The sequence below is a fragment of the Microtus oregoni genome, unplaced genomic scaffold (assembly GCF_018167655.1).
Source record: "Microtus oregoni isolate MIOR12 unplaced genomic scaffold, Mior012 000094F_ref0000399, whole genome shotgun sequence".
NCBI lineage: Eukaryota > Metazoa > Chordata > Mammalia > Rodentia > Cricetidae > Microtus > Microtus oregoni.
In genome coordinates, this window is record NW_024544707.1 from 3,666,354 (window position 1) to 3,682,968 (window position 16,615).

At 43.3% G+C, this 16,615-nt stretch overlaps 1 protein-coding gene across 1 annotated transcript; it reads right to left on the bottom strand.

Annotated features, from left to right (window-relative positions):
• Positions 1-1,016: 1,016 nt before the first annotated feature.
• Positions 1,017-4,865, bottom strand: LOC121442721 (toll-like receptor 13). The gene is given in 4 exon segments (XM_041644326.1): positions 1,017-2,639; positions 2,641-3,918; positions 3,920-3,970; positions 4,854-4,865. Coding segments are annotated over 4 exon segments (2,964 nt in total).
• Between the last annotated feature and the right edge of the window lie 11,750 nt (positions 4,866-16,615).

Here is a 16,615-nt window from a genome sequence, read left to right on the forward strand (position 1 = left end):
CCCTTCAATGGAAGAATGGATGAAGAAAGTATGGAATATATACATATTAGAGTATTACTTTTTGTTTTAATGTGGTTCTTTGTTGTTGTGCTGTCTTTGTTTTGTTGGTTCTGTTGGTATGGGTTCTTAGCAGTAGTGTTGTTATGTGACCCTGTTCCTGGGAGAAATGAACAGTTGTCTCCTCATTCCAGCTAGGGAACTGACCACATACCAAAGTACAGCTACCACCAAGGTCCAACTTTGTCAGTCAATGAGCTTTATTAGGTGTATTTACAAGAACATGAGTGAGGGGTTATTTACAGGAGCAGAAATGACTATAAAACAGCTGCATTACCAAAGTCCACCCAGGCTTGGATGGCACTTCACAAAAGCTGGAAACCTAGAGTGCACTGCACAACTTGCAGACAGCTGAACAGGATGGAAAGTGTCCTTTCCTGGTGGCTCAGTTGCTCTGAGCCCCTTCCTGGCAGCTCAGCTGCTCCCTGCTTGTGCCAGCAGCTAGACTTGCCTAAGGGTATCTCTCAGCAGGCTTTACTGTTTAAGCTTTCCTGCAGGATGGAATATTTTAATCTCCCCCTAGAACATCCTGTTGTTTTAGCTCCCTGTAAACATCCGTTTTAGGGAGCTTCCCTGCAAGATGGAAGGTTTTAATCTGGGAGGAAGCTGGTACACATATACAGTCTCTCTTGACAGGAACTTCTTTGGAGAAAATATTTGAACAACGATCTCAAGACACATAAGACCTTTCTGTTCCTCAGAATTTCAGGTGACTGCTGTTCCAAGTCTTCTCCTTAATAGAACAGGAATTTCTTCCCTCCACCCAATCCCATAACAGTGGGACCCTGCTCCTGTATTCTCCTACTTGCCTGATGAACACTACCCAAATGGTCCCAGGTCTTACAGTTATAAGCAAGCCCTGCCTTTGTCCCTGAAGAATGGGTTCATTTTGTCACACTCAGCTTACATGTATTTTGGGCAACATTATGCAGCAGGATTTGGGGTTGTAAGACTTTCAGTCACTCGACAACAATTAGATGTGTATTTTCTTTCTCCACAGTCTCGTTGCCCAATGCATTTCTAATGCGGGCCCAGAAGACTGGTTGCTGGTGAGCACTGTCTGGCCAAGTGATAAATGTTTGTCTGTTTACGAGTTTCCTTAGTCGGTGGTAGCTCGACAGCTTATAGTTAGGAATCTCTTCAAGGAAGATCAAGATAATGACATCCTTGTGCTCATAGAACATCTTCATGGTGGCCAGCTGGACTTCAAGCCGGCACCATTCACTGTGCAGGTATTGGTTACTGACCACACATAAAGTTTTTCGGCTTGTGTTAATTGCGTTCTGGATGTTCTCAAAGATGTCAATGCCGGGTTCAAAGTCCCGGTGGTGAAGACAAAGCTTAAAGGTAGTCTGGTTGCCTTCTTCCAGGGCTGGAACAAGCTCTTTATATACCCAGTCCTCATCAGTGGCTGAGAAAGAGACAAATGCATCATACAAGAACTTCTTTTCTGTTTTGTGCCATTTAGTGAGGTACCAAGCCCTACATATATACAAACAATACCACAGAGATGAAATCATCTTGGCACTGAACCAAGAGAAGACCATGGTGGTGAGGACCATCGTGAAGGAACAGAAAAAATAGACCTTTACAAAGTCAAAATTACACATGGCATCATCAAAATCTATAAGCAAACTCTGGCTGTCTGGCTGCTGACAAGGGTAGCTCCGGAGGAAGGGGATGTGGACCTCCCCTGTGTTCATTGACCAGTTCTTGAACCACATGTTGTCACAGTTGCACTGAAGTTTGTTCCCATAGACATCAAAAAACACCAATGATGTCAGATTCTCCAGATGACTTTGATTAATGACCTTCAAGTTGTTGAATCTTAAAGATAAGATCTGTAGGCTCTGTAAACTGGAGAACAGGCCAGGAATCAATGAATCTAAGTTGTTATTTTCAAGGCGCAGGAGCTTTAGCCTTTTGAGTTTTTTGAATAAGGAGGCATTTAAATAGAGACTTCGATCTCCACCTTTTGTTCCTGAGATATCCAGCTTTGTGAGATTAATCAGAGGGTCAAATTGGTAGTGGTCCAGGAATACGGAGGGGTTTTTTCCTAGGAGTAACTCCTGCAAGCTACTCAGCCCTTGGAAAAGGTTCTTCGGAACAACCTGAATCCCATTTCTTTGTCCTTCTAGGTTGAGCTCTTTCAAAGATTTGAGCTTCATAAATGGAGGATGTTGAAGGGTCATAGTAGTTTCATATTTGATGTTATTAAAACCGAGTTTTAAAACCTGAAGATTTTCCAGGCCGGAGAAAACGTGTTCCTGAAAATATGACAAGCTATTGTACATTAGGTCAAGGTGATGGAGACAAGTGAGACCAGAGAATGCACGCGGCTCTATAATTTCCAGGCGGTTGTGGGAGAGAATCAAAACATTGAGTTTTTTCAAACATTGGAAGGTTCCATGGTTGAGAGTCCGGATATTGTTGGCCTCGAGATCTAGGAACTCTAGATTTGGAAGCTGAGTAAAGGAATGCCTGTCAATTGTTACTATCCAGCACCTAGCTAAATTGAGCTCCTTCAGTGAAAATAGCCCACTGAAGGCCAGGTTATTGAGTTCTGTGATGGGGTTTTTTTCCGAGAAAGAGAGACTTCAAGCCCTTCAAGGGTGAAAAGGCAAAATCTGGAAAACCTTTAAGCTTATTGTGGCTCAGATCTAGGATGCTTAAGTTCTGCAGGGAACCCCAGGTCCTGTTGCTGATGAAGGAAAGCTGGCACTTGTTTAGATTCAGTCTTTGGAGACTGGGCAGGGCATCAAACTCACTGTCATTGAGATGAACCAAGTCACTGTTTTGGCCCAGGTCAAGAAACAAAAGCCTGGTACACTTCGCCAGATGCTTAATGCCCTCTGCATTGGTGGCATTCTTTTGAAAAACCAGGGCCTCTAACCTGGGTAGGTTTTTGAGGAGGTGACAAACAGTTTCCACATTTAAGTGACCATGTCTAAGCTCCCGGTTACTGAGGTCCATAACCCTTACATTCTGCAGGTGTTTGGCTGAAAGCATCTCCAGTTTCACCAATGTTCCACTCAGATTCAAGCTCCTAAGCTGGGGCAGAGTTTCCAGATACACATTCTGAATGACTCCGTGGCCATTCTGGGAAGCACTTAGCGTGGTTAGGTTAGGCAATGACAAAGCAGAGAAATTTAACTCCATTAGTTTGTTCCCCTGAAAACTCAGGTGGATCAGAGAAGTCAGTGCCTTAGGGCTGTGGTCCAAGTAGATGATGCTGTTGTTAGTAAGATCAAGATACTCCAGGCACGGAAGATACTGGACTGCTTCAAGAATAACAGAAAGATCGGTAATGCTGTTTCGCGAGAGGCTCAAATATTTCAACTTGACAAGAGGAGTAAAGGCTCTTTTGTGAATATGGGTAATCTGATTGTGGCTCAGGAGCAAGGTCTCCAGATTGGACAGGCCCTCAAAGGACTTATTCACACTTTGAATCTTATTTTCCACTAAATTTAGAATGGTCAAATTTTCAAGTCCCCTAAAGGCACCTTCGTCGATTTTCCAAATTAAATTCCACTCTAGTCTCAGGTCCACCAGAGCAGGCAGATTAGTGAAGCTCTGGGGAAGAAGGACTTGAATGTAGTTCTCTGTAAGGTTGAGGTGAGTAGTATATCTAGGTATGTCACTAATGGCATCTGTCAAGTTAGTGATCTTCTTCCGAATGCAGAACACATGGTGAATATCAAATTCATACTGTGTGCACTTATTGAACCCATATGTCTCTACCAGAGACAGCAGAGAAAGCCCTATTAACATGACCAGAAGTTGGAGAGAAAGTGAGTAGCTGCCCCAACTCATCTTGACTGCCCCAGGCATCCAGGTTACAACAGAAACAAAAAAATCCCGTCACATAGGCGATTCTCATGTTAGAAGGCATGCTCTTTACATAGGAACTTTCCTGAAAAGAAAAACAAAGGATTTTAGTTTAAATTTCTCTTCCCTAATAAGTATTTTATAGTTTGCATCAAGGAAACAAAAAGTTCAATAACAGCATCAACTTTTTCTTTTTTCTGAGATAGGGGTTCTCTGTGTAACAGCTCTGGCTGCATTGGAATTTGCTTTGGAGATCTGTCTGCCTCTGCCTGAGTGCTGAGATTAAAGTCATGTGCTACCATCACCCGGCCCAACACCAACTTTCAAAACTCCCTTCCAGAACCCTGTCTGTTATCAAAAAAGGTTACTGCTCTTAGCAAGCAAAAATTTCAGGACACAGAACTGTAGGAGCCAGCCATGTTACGCTAAATATGAACAGATCGCACAAAGGAAGTTCTTTACTTCCAACCATTATCACCTGCCAGTATAGGACTTAACCACCAATAAGTAGTTTACCCTGAAGCAATTCTGGTTGCTGGAAGAACCACAAACTGAGATTACCCAAGTACCACCCAAGAACAGACCATTCAAAGGAAATGCCTAACGTTCCAATCACTGTAGATAGGATCACCTGCCAGCACACACTCACCAGGACACCCCTAGACAAATGCAGCCAACAGGGGTCCTGAACCTCAGAAACCCCTCAACCCCACCTTTACTACTATAAAAACCCAACTCTAACTGAGCTTGGGGCTCTCCATTTATTCCAATATGTTGGACATGCAGAGAGGCAGAGTTTGCAAACTTACATAAAATAATGTCTCTTTACTTTTACATACAGGACTCAGTCTCCTTGTTGGCTTTTGGGGGACTTTGCGGATTTGGGTATAACAAGAACCAAAGGAGGCAACATTATGTGTTATTTAATTTATGTTAATCAAGAAGCCCCCCCATTTGTAGGCTGATACCTGAAATGCCATCACTACTGATGCATTAGATGGGCTGGGAAAACGGAATGCCATATATGACACAAGTCACTTTCTGCCTTAATGTGAATGAGGCCACATGATCAATGATTTCACCACAATTTGCATTTGATAGAGGGAGAGGTGAGTTGGTAAAGCTTTGTACTTGAGCTGAACTGAAGGTCAAAAGGAGGGGAGGGATGGAGGTGGACAGAAACCTTGGGCATGAGGAAGAAGAACACTGAGATAACTTGATATAATTTGAGCAAGATGCCCTGACTAGTGAAGGGCAGGAACACGATATCTGAGTATTTATGATTTGGAGACTCTGTCTATATATTTGGTAGCTTTTTTCCCAGTGACTTACTTGTTTATCTCCATTCTTCAGTTTCTTTCTTTTTTCTTTTCTTTTTGATGTTTTGTGAGCACTCTTGTATAGTCTTTGTATATCAGTCCTTTGTTAATATCAATATCTCCTTGCCATCTATAATTTAACATTGTCTACGAACTCCTTTGTTGACAGAAAAAAATCAGTAATCATATGGTATGGTGGTTAGTTTTAATTATCAACCTGAAAGAATATAGAATCGAGTAAGTTAAGTCTTGGGGAAGGATTGTCTTGATGAGATTAATCTGGGAGCATGTCTGTAGGGGTTGATTTAAGTATATTAATTGATGTGGGAAAATCTGGCCTAAAAGTGGGTGGCACCATTTCCACATTTTCCTGGACAACATGAAAATAGGCTCTGTGAGATGCTGTTTTCTGCCTGTCTCCTGGAAGTGTTTAGGTCATGTTATTTTGAGGACTCGATTTCTTCTTATTTTCTAGTTTGATACAGCAAGGGTATCAAAATTTTTGTTGATGTTGATCACAAAGATAACAAGCTGAATTCCCTTATTTGTTTTTAAAATGGGAGTGTTTGTTATATTAGGGGTTTTCGTTAGTTAGTTTAGTTTTTGTTGTCATTGTTTGTTTATTTTTGTTTTTTTCTAAGACAAGGTCTTACTAGGTAGCTCTAGTTGTCCTAGGACTCACTATGTAGGCCAGCTCAGCCTTAAACTCGAGCTCACAGGGGTCTGCCTACCTCTGCCTCCCAAGGGCTGGGGTTAAAGGTGCTCTCCACTATAACCAGCGTAGTTTTATTTGTTAATATGCCTTCTGCAAGTAATTGAAATTATACCTTTCTGTTTTGAGTTCACTCATTTTCTATGTCTTTCTATTTGATTTTCAGATGTGATCACAGCTTCAAATACCGTATTAAGTTACAGTACTGACGGAGCCCGTCCTCTTGTCAGTGAGATGACATCTATAAGCTTCCTATTAATTATTATTTGTCACAGTTCGTGACAAATGTCAAGACAAGAAAATGCCTTTTTATTCCTCAATTTCTAAGATGGGGGAGGGGAGGATGGCTGTTTACATCGAAAGGGTGCCAGAATCCTTGGACTACAGAGTAGGCCCTACAACTGAGATGAATAAATTAACTCAGTGACAGGGAGCAGAGGTTTATGGCTTTTTGTCATTGTAGTTGTTGAGAAAAGTGCCCCCCTCTGGAGCTCACTATGCACCCCAGGCTGCACTGTGGTAGTTCTCTCAGTCTTCTGAGTGATGGAATTAAAGGCATGCACCACTATGCCTGTAATGATCTGTTCTGTCCCTTTAAGAGACAAGCCATGCCACACCCTCCCACTCCCACCCCCACCCCCCATCCACTGAGACAGGCAGATCTTCCTGCTTCAGTCTGGGTCTCTTTTTATTCCATCTCCCCATCTCCCTCTCGAAAAGGCAGCTTATTCTACAAGAGCTAGTTCCAGGACAGGCTCCAAAACCACAGAGAAACCTTGTCTCGAAAAAAACCAAAAAAAAAAAAGAAAAAAGAAAAGGCAGCTTATGTCTCTCCTTTCTCTCTCTCCTCTCTCTCTCTTTCTCTCTCTTTTTCTCTCTCTCTGTTCTTCTCCCTTCTTTCCCCCCTCCATAACCCACTAAATAAATATCCAACCTCACTCTGCATGGCGTGGCAATCCATGTCTTTGTCTCTTTCCCCACCGCATGGTTTCCTGCCTGGGACCAGCCACCTGCAGAGTGGGACCTGTGCCATATGTGCCTTGCCTGGGACTGGCTGCTCTGGGACCTGCTGCCTGCTCCCGCTCAGAGAACTGCAGCGTGGTCTCATGGCCCTCTGCCCCCTGCAGCCACTCAGGGAGCCACAGCATGTTTTTTATTACTCCATCTCTATGCCCAAGAATGAAACAGAGAAGAGAGATCTATAAAAGTTAATACAAGAAAAGGAAAGATGGAGATGGAGACAGGTGTTAGAGCACAAGACCCCGAGTTTGGGTCCCAAGATTCTCCTAAAGCAAAAGAACTTTCTGGGCATGGTATCCATGCATATAGTCCCAGCACTCGGGAGCTGAGGTGGGATAACAACTTGGCTGAGGAACCTGAGACCCAACTGTGCAACTCAGAAAGAATAAAAAAGGGAAAGAAGAAAAGATAGGAAAGAAGCAGAGAGGGCAATAGAGGAGAGGGGAGGGAGGAGAAGTGGGAGAAATGGAGTAAGAAGAGGAAGAAATAGTAAATCCACATTGCATAATGTGGCTAGAGGAAACTGGGTGGGGCAAGATGACATTGCTAGATTAATGTGCTCTTTGTTCTCAGAGAAGATGAAGGACAGTGATATATGCTTTCAAATCTACCAGAGTTTGCTACAAAAATACAGTAAATGAAGGGCACTAGCCATGAAGAAGTCTGAAGGCAAACATAAAAAATGTTCTAAACATGTAAATATCCCATGCTTCAAGGGACAGATAGGGGAACATCATCAGTGAACTTGTTCTGGGGCAGGGCTGGTGGAAGAGACAAGGAGCAGACAAGGAGCAAAAGTCAGAACAGGAAGCCGAGGCCTGACAGCCATACAAAGAGAATTTTTAAAGGTGTGGAACTGCCTTCAGCAGGCTTGGCAGGTGAGACCCCAGCACACAGAAGGGAGAGGCAGAGAGCAAGCCAACCTTCAAAGGCACTGCTCTTTCAGCTGGATTTTAAAAATAACATTACATTTGATTGTGTGTGTGTGTGTGTTTGTGTTTTGTGTGGACAAGTGCACAATAGCTCGAATGTCGAGGTCAGAAGACAATGTGGGGGTTTGTTTCTCTCTTCTCATCATTTGGGTCCCAGGGATTAATTTAAACTCCAGTTGTCTCAGGTTTGGCAGCAAGTGTCTTTATTTGCTGACTCCCTTGCAGCTGCATTTTACAGGCTCACTCACCACAATGGTTTGATGCCAGGGACTTTTGAAAGAACAAGGCAGAGAACTAACCCCTTCCAGTTGTGATATTAATAAGGCAAGGATGCTTAGTGCAGTCATACACGCCTGTAATCTGAACACTAGGGAGACCTCAAGAAAGATCTGAGAAACAAAAGTCAATGGTTTATAATGTTGTACGTCTTTGTTTACAAATCCCCAAGCCTAACACTTATCTTTCAGCTAGGACTACATGCTGCACTAAACGTACCTGGACCCAAGTAAAACAAACAAAAACTCAAGTAGCTGGAAGAGAAAGTGGATGTGCAGGATGTGGTAACTATGCCTAGAATCCCAGCACTTGGAAGGTAGAGGCTGGAAGATTGGGAGTTGAAGGTTAATCTTTCAGCAATATGTCAAGTTTGAGAGCCTGGGCTACATGAGCCCCCTTTTCAAAAACCAAGCAAACAAAAACTGTGAAGTTGGAAATAGTGACACACATGTATAATCCCAGCACTGAGGAGATGGAAGCAAGAAAATGATGAGGTTAAGGCCAGCCTGGTCGCGTTGTGCCAGGTGGTGATGGCACACGCCTTTAATCCCAGCACTCAGGAGGCAGAGACAGGCAGATCTCTGTGAGTTCGAGGCCAGTCTGGTCTACATATCGAGTTCCGTGACAACCAGAGCTACAGAGAGAAATTAGAAACCCCCTGAAAAATGGGTGCTAATACGTCTCAGTGGGTAGAGGTGCTTTCCACAAAGCCTGATAGCCTGGGACCTACATGGTAAGACAATTGTCACCTCCAAGCTGTCCTCACCTTCACGGACACAGCATGGCATGCACACACTCAACATCTCCACCCCTTCACACACAAAATAAAGAAATTGTGTGTGTGTGTGTGTCTTTAAATGAGTGGATGCAAGCCAGTACAAAGCTACTGCAGAAAGTTAAAGTTTCAATTCTCTAAACACTTGGGATTTGGTCCCCACTAGTCAATTAAGGAGCAAAATAAATACATGAGAAATGGGGAAGAATGAGCAAATACAGAACATATGTACGAGCTCATTCACAGGGGAAACAGATAGGCAGGTGTCTTGTGTCTCAGCCTGCAGATTCTATTCTTGATTCTGCTCAGTCCTTATCAGCTTGCCAAGCTACTGTTTCTGTCTTTGCTATGCACTGGCCTTTAGACAGCCAGTCTTTCCTGCTCCCCACTGAGATGCAACTACTTTTAGATTCAATAAGCTTCTGAACCTGCTTGTCAAATCAACACAGGAAAGGGAGGAGCTTGCTTCTCCAGGCTCCAGAGGCCAGCTAAGGAAACTGCAGCTCTGATGAGGAGAGCTCCCACTGCAGAAACTGCAAAGCCAAGGGAGCCTTTCAGAGGCTCAACCAAGGCTTTAAAAAATATTCACTGCACTGTTAGCAGAGAAGAGACTGAACCTACAATCTGTAACCACATTTCAGTTATTTGGACTCTGTTTCTCTTAAAGCCTCAAAATCTCCTCTCAAGTTAGGAAATTTTAATTGAGTGGCAAAGAAACCCCAATAACTTGTTATTCTGAGTTTTTGTTGTTATTTTGTATGTGTTTTGTGTGTGTGGTGTATGTACTTGTTTGTGTGAGTGTGTGTACATGAGTATGTGCCTGTGCACATATACGTATGTGTGTGTGGAGGCCAGAGGTTGATCTCTGGTGTCTTTCCAGTTTCAGGGATCCTTCTGTCTTTGTCCCCTAACTGTGCCCAGCATTTCATGTGAGCTCTGGAGATCTGAACTCAGGACCTCATGACTTGTCACCTCCCTAGCCCCCTAGCCTACTTCTTATTTTTTTAAAAAAGGGTTTTATTTTTATGTGTATGAGTGTTTCGCTTGCATGTATGTGTGCACCATGTAAGTGCTTGCAATGGGAGCTACAGAAGGTTGTGAGCTACGGTGTGGCTACTAGGAATTGAACTTGTGTCCTCTGGAAGAGCAGCCACTGCTCTCAACTGCTGAGCCATCTCTCCAGTACCCTAGCTTAGTTTTTCCTTTTGTTACATGTTTTATTTTGAGATAATAGGGATTCCCATGCAACCTTAGGAAACAATACAAAAAAATGCCACTATACCTTGAATCTTGAACGTCCCTCAGAAGCCCATATAAGAAAGATTGAGTCCCCAGTTGTGGCACTGCAGGAGAGGTGGTGGGACCTTTTTCAAATAGAGCCTAGCAGGTAGTCTTCAGGCCACTGAAGCATGTGCTGGAAGGGACTAGTGGAACTCAGGTCCTCTTTCTTTCTCTCTTTTTTTCTTCAACCACAAGAAAACAGCTTTTTTTTGTACCACATATCCATTCTTACAGTGTGCTGCCTCAGTACCAATAGATCAAACCTGAAAGCCCCTCACCTGAATTACAGTAATGGGAATGGACTAATGCAGATGTTTGTACATTTGGCCCTGTTTTCTTTCATGATTCTGTCAAGCAAACTTATAGTGCAGTATCACAACCAGGAGATTGACACTGATGTAATCCCCTGATTATATTAGCTCTCCCTGGTCTTGTAATTGTGTGTATGAACTCAGATCTATACAATTTTATTGCACACAGATATGTTTGTATATCCAGCATCACATTTTAAAACACAAGATGGTTATAATTCCACAAATAACTTCTAACTTGGTCTCTGCTTCTCCATGCTAGTAATTTTAAGAATGCTATACAAATGGAATTAGGCAATATATGATATATAGAGGTTGATTGGTGTAGGAGTTCCTTCTGTTTGTGTGTTGCTTTCATAGGATAATGAATAAAGAAACTGCCTTGGCCTAGTTGATAGGGCGGAACTTAGGTAAGCGGAGAAGACAGAACTGAATTCTGGGAGAAAGAAAGCAGAGTCAGAGAATCACCATGGAGCCACCAGAAAAAGATAGCTGAATCTTTCCCGGTAAGCCACAACCTCGTGGTGATATACAGATTAATAGAAATGGGTTAAATCAAGATGTGAGAGTTAGCCAATTAGAGGCTAGAGATAATGGGCCAGGCAGTGATTTAATTAATACAATTTCTGTGTAGTTATTTCGGGTGTAAGCTAGTTGGGCAGCCAGGACAAACAAAATCATGCAACAGCCGGTTTTTTAAATTGCACATAATTCCTTAAAGATTGACCCAAATTGTAGTCTTTTCATTTCTGTGTAGGAGTCCATGTTGTGGATATGCCACAGCTCGTTTATCCACATCAGTTGATGGACATCTGAATTGTTTCTACCTTTGGCTGTTTTGACTGAAGTTAGAATGAACATTTATGTACATGGCCTTTTTTCAAAGCGTACATCTTAATTTCCCATATAACTATTAATGTCCTTTCAAACTCCCAAATTCTGTAGTTTAGATTTAGGACATATTCCAAATATCCTCCCACACTATTGAATAATGTGAAAGATTAATTAATCTCCATTATGACTCAACATACATAACCTTAAAAATATGTTTAAGACAAATGGGACATGTACATCACACACACACACACACACACACACACACACACACACACCCTCACAGGGCTCAGGAACCCATCTGAAAGATGAATGGAAAGAGTATAAGAGCCAGAGGTGAGGAAGGACCAGAGTGAAAATTATCTTCTGGCTATGACATGACCACTGCTTTCATCATCTCAGCAACTGTGGCTGCCAGTGTAAGACCAACACAAGATGAAGCCAGTTAACACTCTAGCATGAAGCTATTCCCAGTTGATTGTATCTGGGGAAGGGAGGGTCAATTTTCCTTAGGGTTATGGCTCCTGGTTGGTTGACAGCAATCCAACAAATTACCACTCTCAGACATATATGGCCAGCCCAAATTGGATTTGTTGAGTTATTTAAAAAAGAAGGAGGCTGGGAGAGATGGCTCAGTGGTTAAGACCACTACCTGTTCTTCCAAAGGTCCTGAGTTCAATTCCCAGCAGCCACATGGTGGCTCACAACTACCTGTAATGAGAACTGGTGCTCTCTTCTGGCCTGCAGGCATGCATACAGACAGAACACTGTATATTTAATAAATAAATAACTCTTTTATTAGAAAAAAGGAGGATATGAAGTTGGGAAGGAGTTCAGGGAGGTGTAATGGATCTGGGAGGAGTGGAGGTGGATATGATCAAAATACGTTATATAAAATATCAGAGAATTAATACAACATTAAATTTTTAAAAGAATTAAATAGCATTAATGATATTGTTCAGCATGGGGTTTGATATGTAGGTTCTCAATGAGTGTCAGTCCTTGTTCGGCAGGAACTGGGGCTATAACAGGCAGTGTCCCTACAAGACCAAGAAAGACAACTTTCAGCTATTTAAGTATGTTCCAAAATGACCAAAACATCATGTTCATTGATAACATTGTCAGTTGTCAGTTTTTCAGGGCCTGTGTGACCAGGTGATTGCTTCTAAGACACACAGTATCACAGATAAACCGCAATGCATCAGAATCCTGGGGGAGTCTTCTCCCTACAGGGGAAAACCAGCCAGAGTGAGATACTAGATCTGGGGTAGGCTGAGAATAAAAGGATAGGGGAATGGTGAGCAGGAAGAGACAGGTTTGAGGCCTAGATGGTTGTGGAGACTAAGGAGATAGACAAAGCAGACAAGCTTACTACGCTTTACTGTTTTGTTTTGATTCTGGAGATGGAACCCGGTTCTCACACATGGGAGACAGTGAGCACATTCACAGCCCAGCTTTATTGTTGGACATGTGATTTGGGATGTCCTTCTGCCAGGCAGGAAATTCGAACAGAGATATACAGAGAGAGTAGGAGTCAAGGAGATGGCATGTAGCTGCCAAAGAAGAAAGACGCCAGAACAGAACCTTACAGGGTGGGCCACAGTCTTGTGGCGATCACAGAATAATAGAAATGGGCTAATTTAAGAAATAGGAGTTAGTTAATAAGAAGCCTAAGTGTTGCAATTAATATAGTTTCTGTGTGATATTCAGGACAAAGCGGCCAGGAAACAAGCAAGCAGTCTCTGCCTACAGATATGTTGTATAAAGTCCTACACTGGCTGTTTGGATGCTCACCTTACTAGACCTGGAAGGAGGTGGGAGGTCCTTGGACTTCCCACAGGGCAGGGAAGCCTGACTGCTCTTCGGGCTGATGAGGGAGGGGAAGTTGAGTGGAGGAGGGGGAGGGGGAGGGAAATGGGAGGCGGTGGCGGGGAGGAGGCAGAAATCTTTAATAAATAAATAAATTAATTAATTTTTTAAAAAAGTCCTACACTGCACCTTTAAGAAAAACCAACAGGCTGTAAATGTCACTCAATGGTAGTCTGCCTAAACCTGTACATAAGAGAGAAAGAAGGAAGGAGGGACATGGACAGAGGTAGAGAGAGAAAGAGGAAAATGGAAAACCTGCAGAAAAGCCACCCCCCTTCACACACTTTCAGATGGGGTTTATGTAGCCTATAACTCACTGAGATCTGTCTGCTTCTGCCTGTGAACTGCTAGGATTAAAGATGCAAGACACCACCCCTGAAAAACGTGGGCACATCCTTTTCAAAACAAAATGTTAACATTGGCTTTTCCCCTTGACTTTCCCTACAGAGATCCACTAGAGGACTGACCTTTTAAGTTCATGTGGACCTACATAGGGTGTGTCCCATTGCCATGCCTCGGCAGCACTGTCTAGATTCTAAAAATCCACAGGCCCTCGCACTCTCTAAACTCTCGGACACCCCAGAGAGAGCACCTGAACTTTGCAGTCCATCCATTCCCTTGGAAACAAGGAAGAGCAGTGGCAGATTCTTAGGCCGACATACCCTGACAAAGGCTTAGCTTCGAGGTCAGCACAAGTTTATTTCATATACCTACTTTGTGATTTACCACATGTGCTCAAGTTCCATGCTTTTATCACTTGTTTCTGTTCATTTGGAACTCAACTGATGACCTTTCTGGGCTTAGTGGCACACACCTGCAATCCTAGCTCTTGGGGAGGTGGAGGTGGGAAGATAAGGATCTCACACCACTTTCAGTGACCTATTGAGATCAAGGTCACTCTGAGCTCCGTGAAGACCCATCTCAAATATCCAAAACCATAGAGCCAGCAAGGTGGCTAAATGGGTTAACAATGCTCACTGCCAGGTCTGACGGCCTGCATTCAGTCCCTGGACCTACGTGGTAGAAAGAGGGAATTAACGCCGGCAGGTTGCTCTCTGACCTCCACACGTGAGCTGTGATGCATGAACATGAGCATATACACACAGAGACACACACAATAAACAGACAGACAGATAGATAAATGGAGTCAAGAAAAATAGTGACTCAATAACTAACAACTTTTAACTCAGTGGAAAAGTTCGCCATGAGCATGGATCCACCCAGGTCCTGGACAGGCCAACGGCTGTCACACATGTTAATGCTAAAAAGAGTTTCCCACAGAAAACTGAAAGTGAACCAAGGCAAGAGCAGCAGGGGAGGCACTGTTCTGTGTGGTAGAGGAGCTGAGAGGTCCTCTTTACACTGCTCTGGAGTGAGAGCCATCTCCAAATTCCTAGGCCATTGTAGCAAAACCCAGGGGGCAGAGCTAGAAGTCGCTGTTCACTTCACCAAGGAAGTTTTGCTCCCATTATGAGAGCTGAGGATGAGTACAGACTGGGCAGTGGATGTGAGGGCTGGTGTAGACTGGGCAGTAGAGCTGAATCTCACCAAGGCCAGGAATATTTGTCTTTCAGAAGTGGTACAACATAGCAGCGGAGCTAGAAAACAGCCATTCCCTTCATTCCAGCCACTAGGGACTTCCAGAGCAGATGTCGTTTGTGGCATGGTGTCTTTCCCATGCTAGAAGCTGGCTGGGTCAGCTGCTTTTATGTGGGAAAGTAAAGAGTGCAAGTAGGATTCAGGCAGCATAATCCACCACTGCCCTTGACTCACCTTGGTGATCTTGGAAAACCCAGCTTGAGAAAGATGGATTGTGACGTTTCAACAAAGGGGTGCCCAACATGCCTGCCGCCATCAGCTCCTTTCCTAACAGAGATGGAGAGTTCTTGGTTCTGTGGTTTACTCCATCCTGGGATCCGCCACCTGCTGACCTTAACCCTTAGTATAACCACTGAGCTATACTGCCAATCTGGCCTTGAAATCCAACAGAGAGCCAGGCATGATGATGCAGGCCTGTAATCCTGGCAGCACTCAGGAGGCTGAGGCAGGAGCATTATTAAATCCAAAGCCAGTCCTCAGAGTGAGTTTCAGGCCAATTTGGGCTATGAGTGACATCCTGTCTTTAAACAAACAACAAACAAACAAAAAGTAACTAGAGAATCTCAAATCTAGAAGAGACTTTCAAATCTTATGAAAATCTTGCTGCAAGCCCTGGACTACTATAAGCAGAGGAATGCTGAGACTACGTGGCAAGGCCTGAGAGCTCATAACACCCTGTGGTGGTAGGCACACTTGCTAGCCGTTACGTCTGACCTGGATATTCTTTCTACAAATAGGAATTGGCACACATTATATAGGATAAATGTACAAATGATAAATGCCAGTAAACACAGTACCATTAATACAGCTCATAGTCCTGAGACAAGCTAAGGATAATGCAAGAACATCTTAGCTGGATCTGATTTTATAGCCCTGCAATCACAACTACTAGGAGGTTGACATAGGAGGACCACAAGCTTAAGGCCTGCTACAGAGTAGGTTCAAGGCCAGCCTGGGCAATTTAGTTAGACCAGTCTTAAAAACAAGAAGGTCCGTGATAAAACTCAGTGGTAGAGCGCTTGGTCTGGAATGGGCAAGCTCCAGTATGACACCCACAGACTATTATGTTTCAAACAAAAGAAGAAGAAAGATGCCATACGAAGGATGACTATGCACAATTTAATAAAGAAATTGAGACCCTGATTATGAGAAGGCCAACAAAAATAACAGGAACTAACAGAGATCCAGCGGATTGCAACATCCTGGTCACCCCCACACATGAGGCCGAAAGACAAGACAGTCTATGAGTCAAAACAGGAACAACATGATTCTCTACTTGGAGAGGATAGAACAAAGGTGGCTTTAAGGGAACTAAGTGTCAGGACAGTTGAGGTACTAGTATGAGAATATAAAGCTGTCTTGGACCCATGCATTCATCTGTGAACTCATTCTACACACATGTCCAGTGCCCACCTCAGTTACTCTTTTAGGGGATGTGTAAGAAACATTCCTTTCACTAGAGCATGAACTCCTCATGAGGTATTTCGCAAGGGAAAGTTCTGGAAAGGAAGAAATATAGAGAGTGATATTGTATCTAGATTTATGCCTACAGCTCAGTAGTGCCATTTAATGAGCTCCTCCTTTGGCTCGCAACAACATGCTGCCTTGCATGATGAGTTATATAGCTGCTCTTCACATGCAGGTAACAGCTATTACTGTCATATATTGTGCACTAGTGCTCGTCATGAAAGATCTCAATTGTTATTCCAACCCTACGATACAGGTGTCATACCCTTATCCTCCTTTTCTAGACAAAGAATCTGAATGTGGCCATAGCCATGCCAGTATCTCCCTGAGTGCTG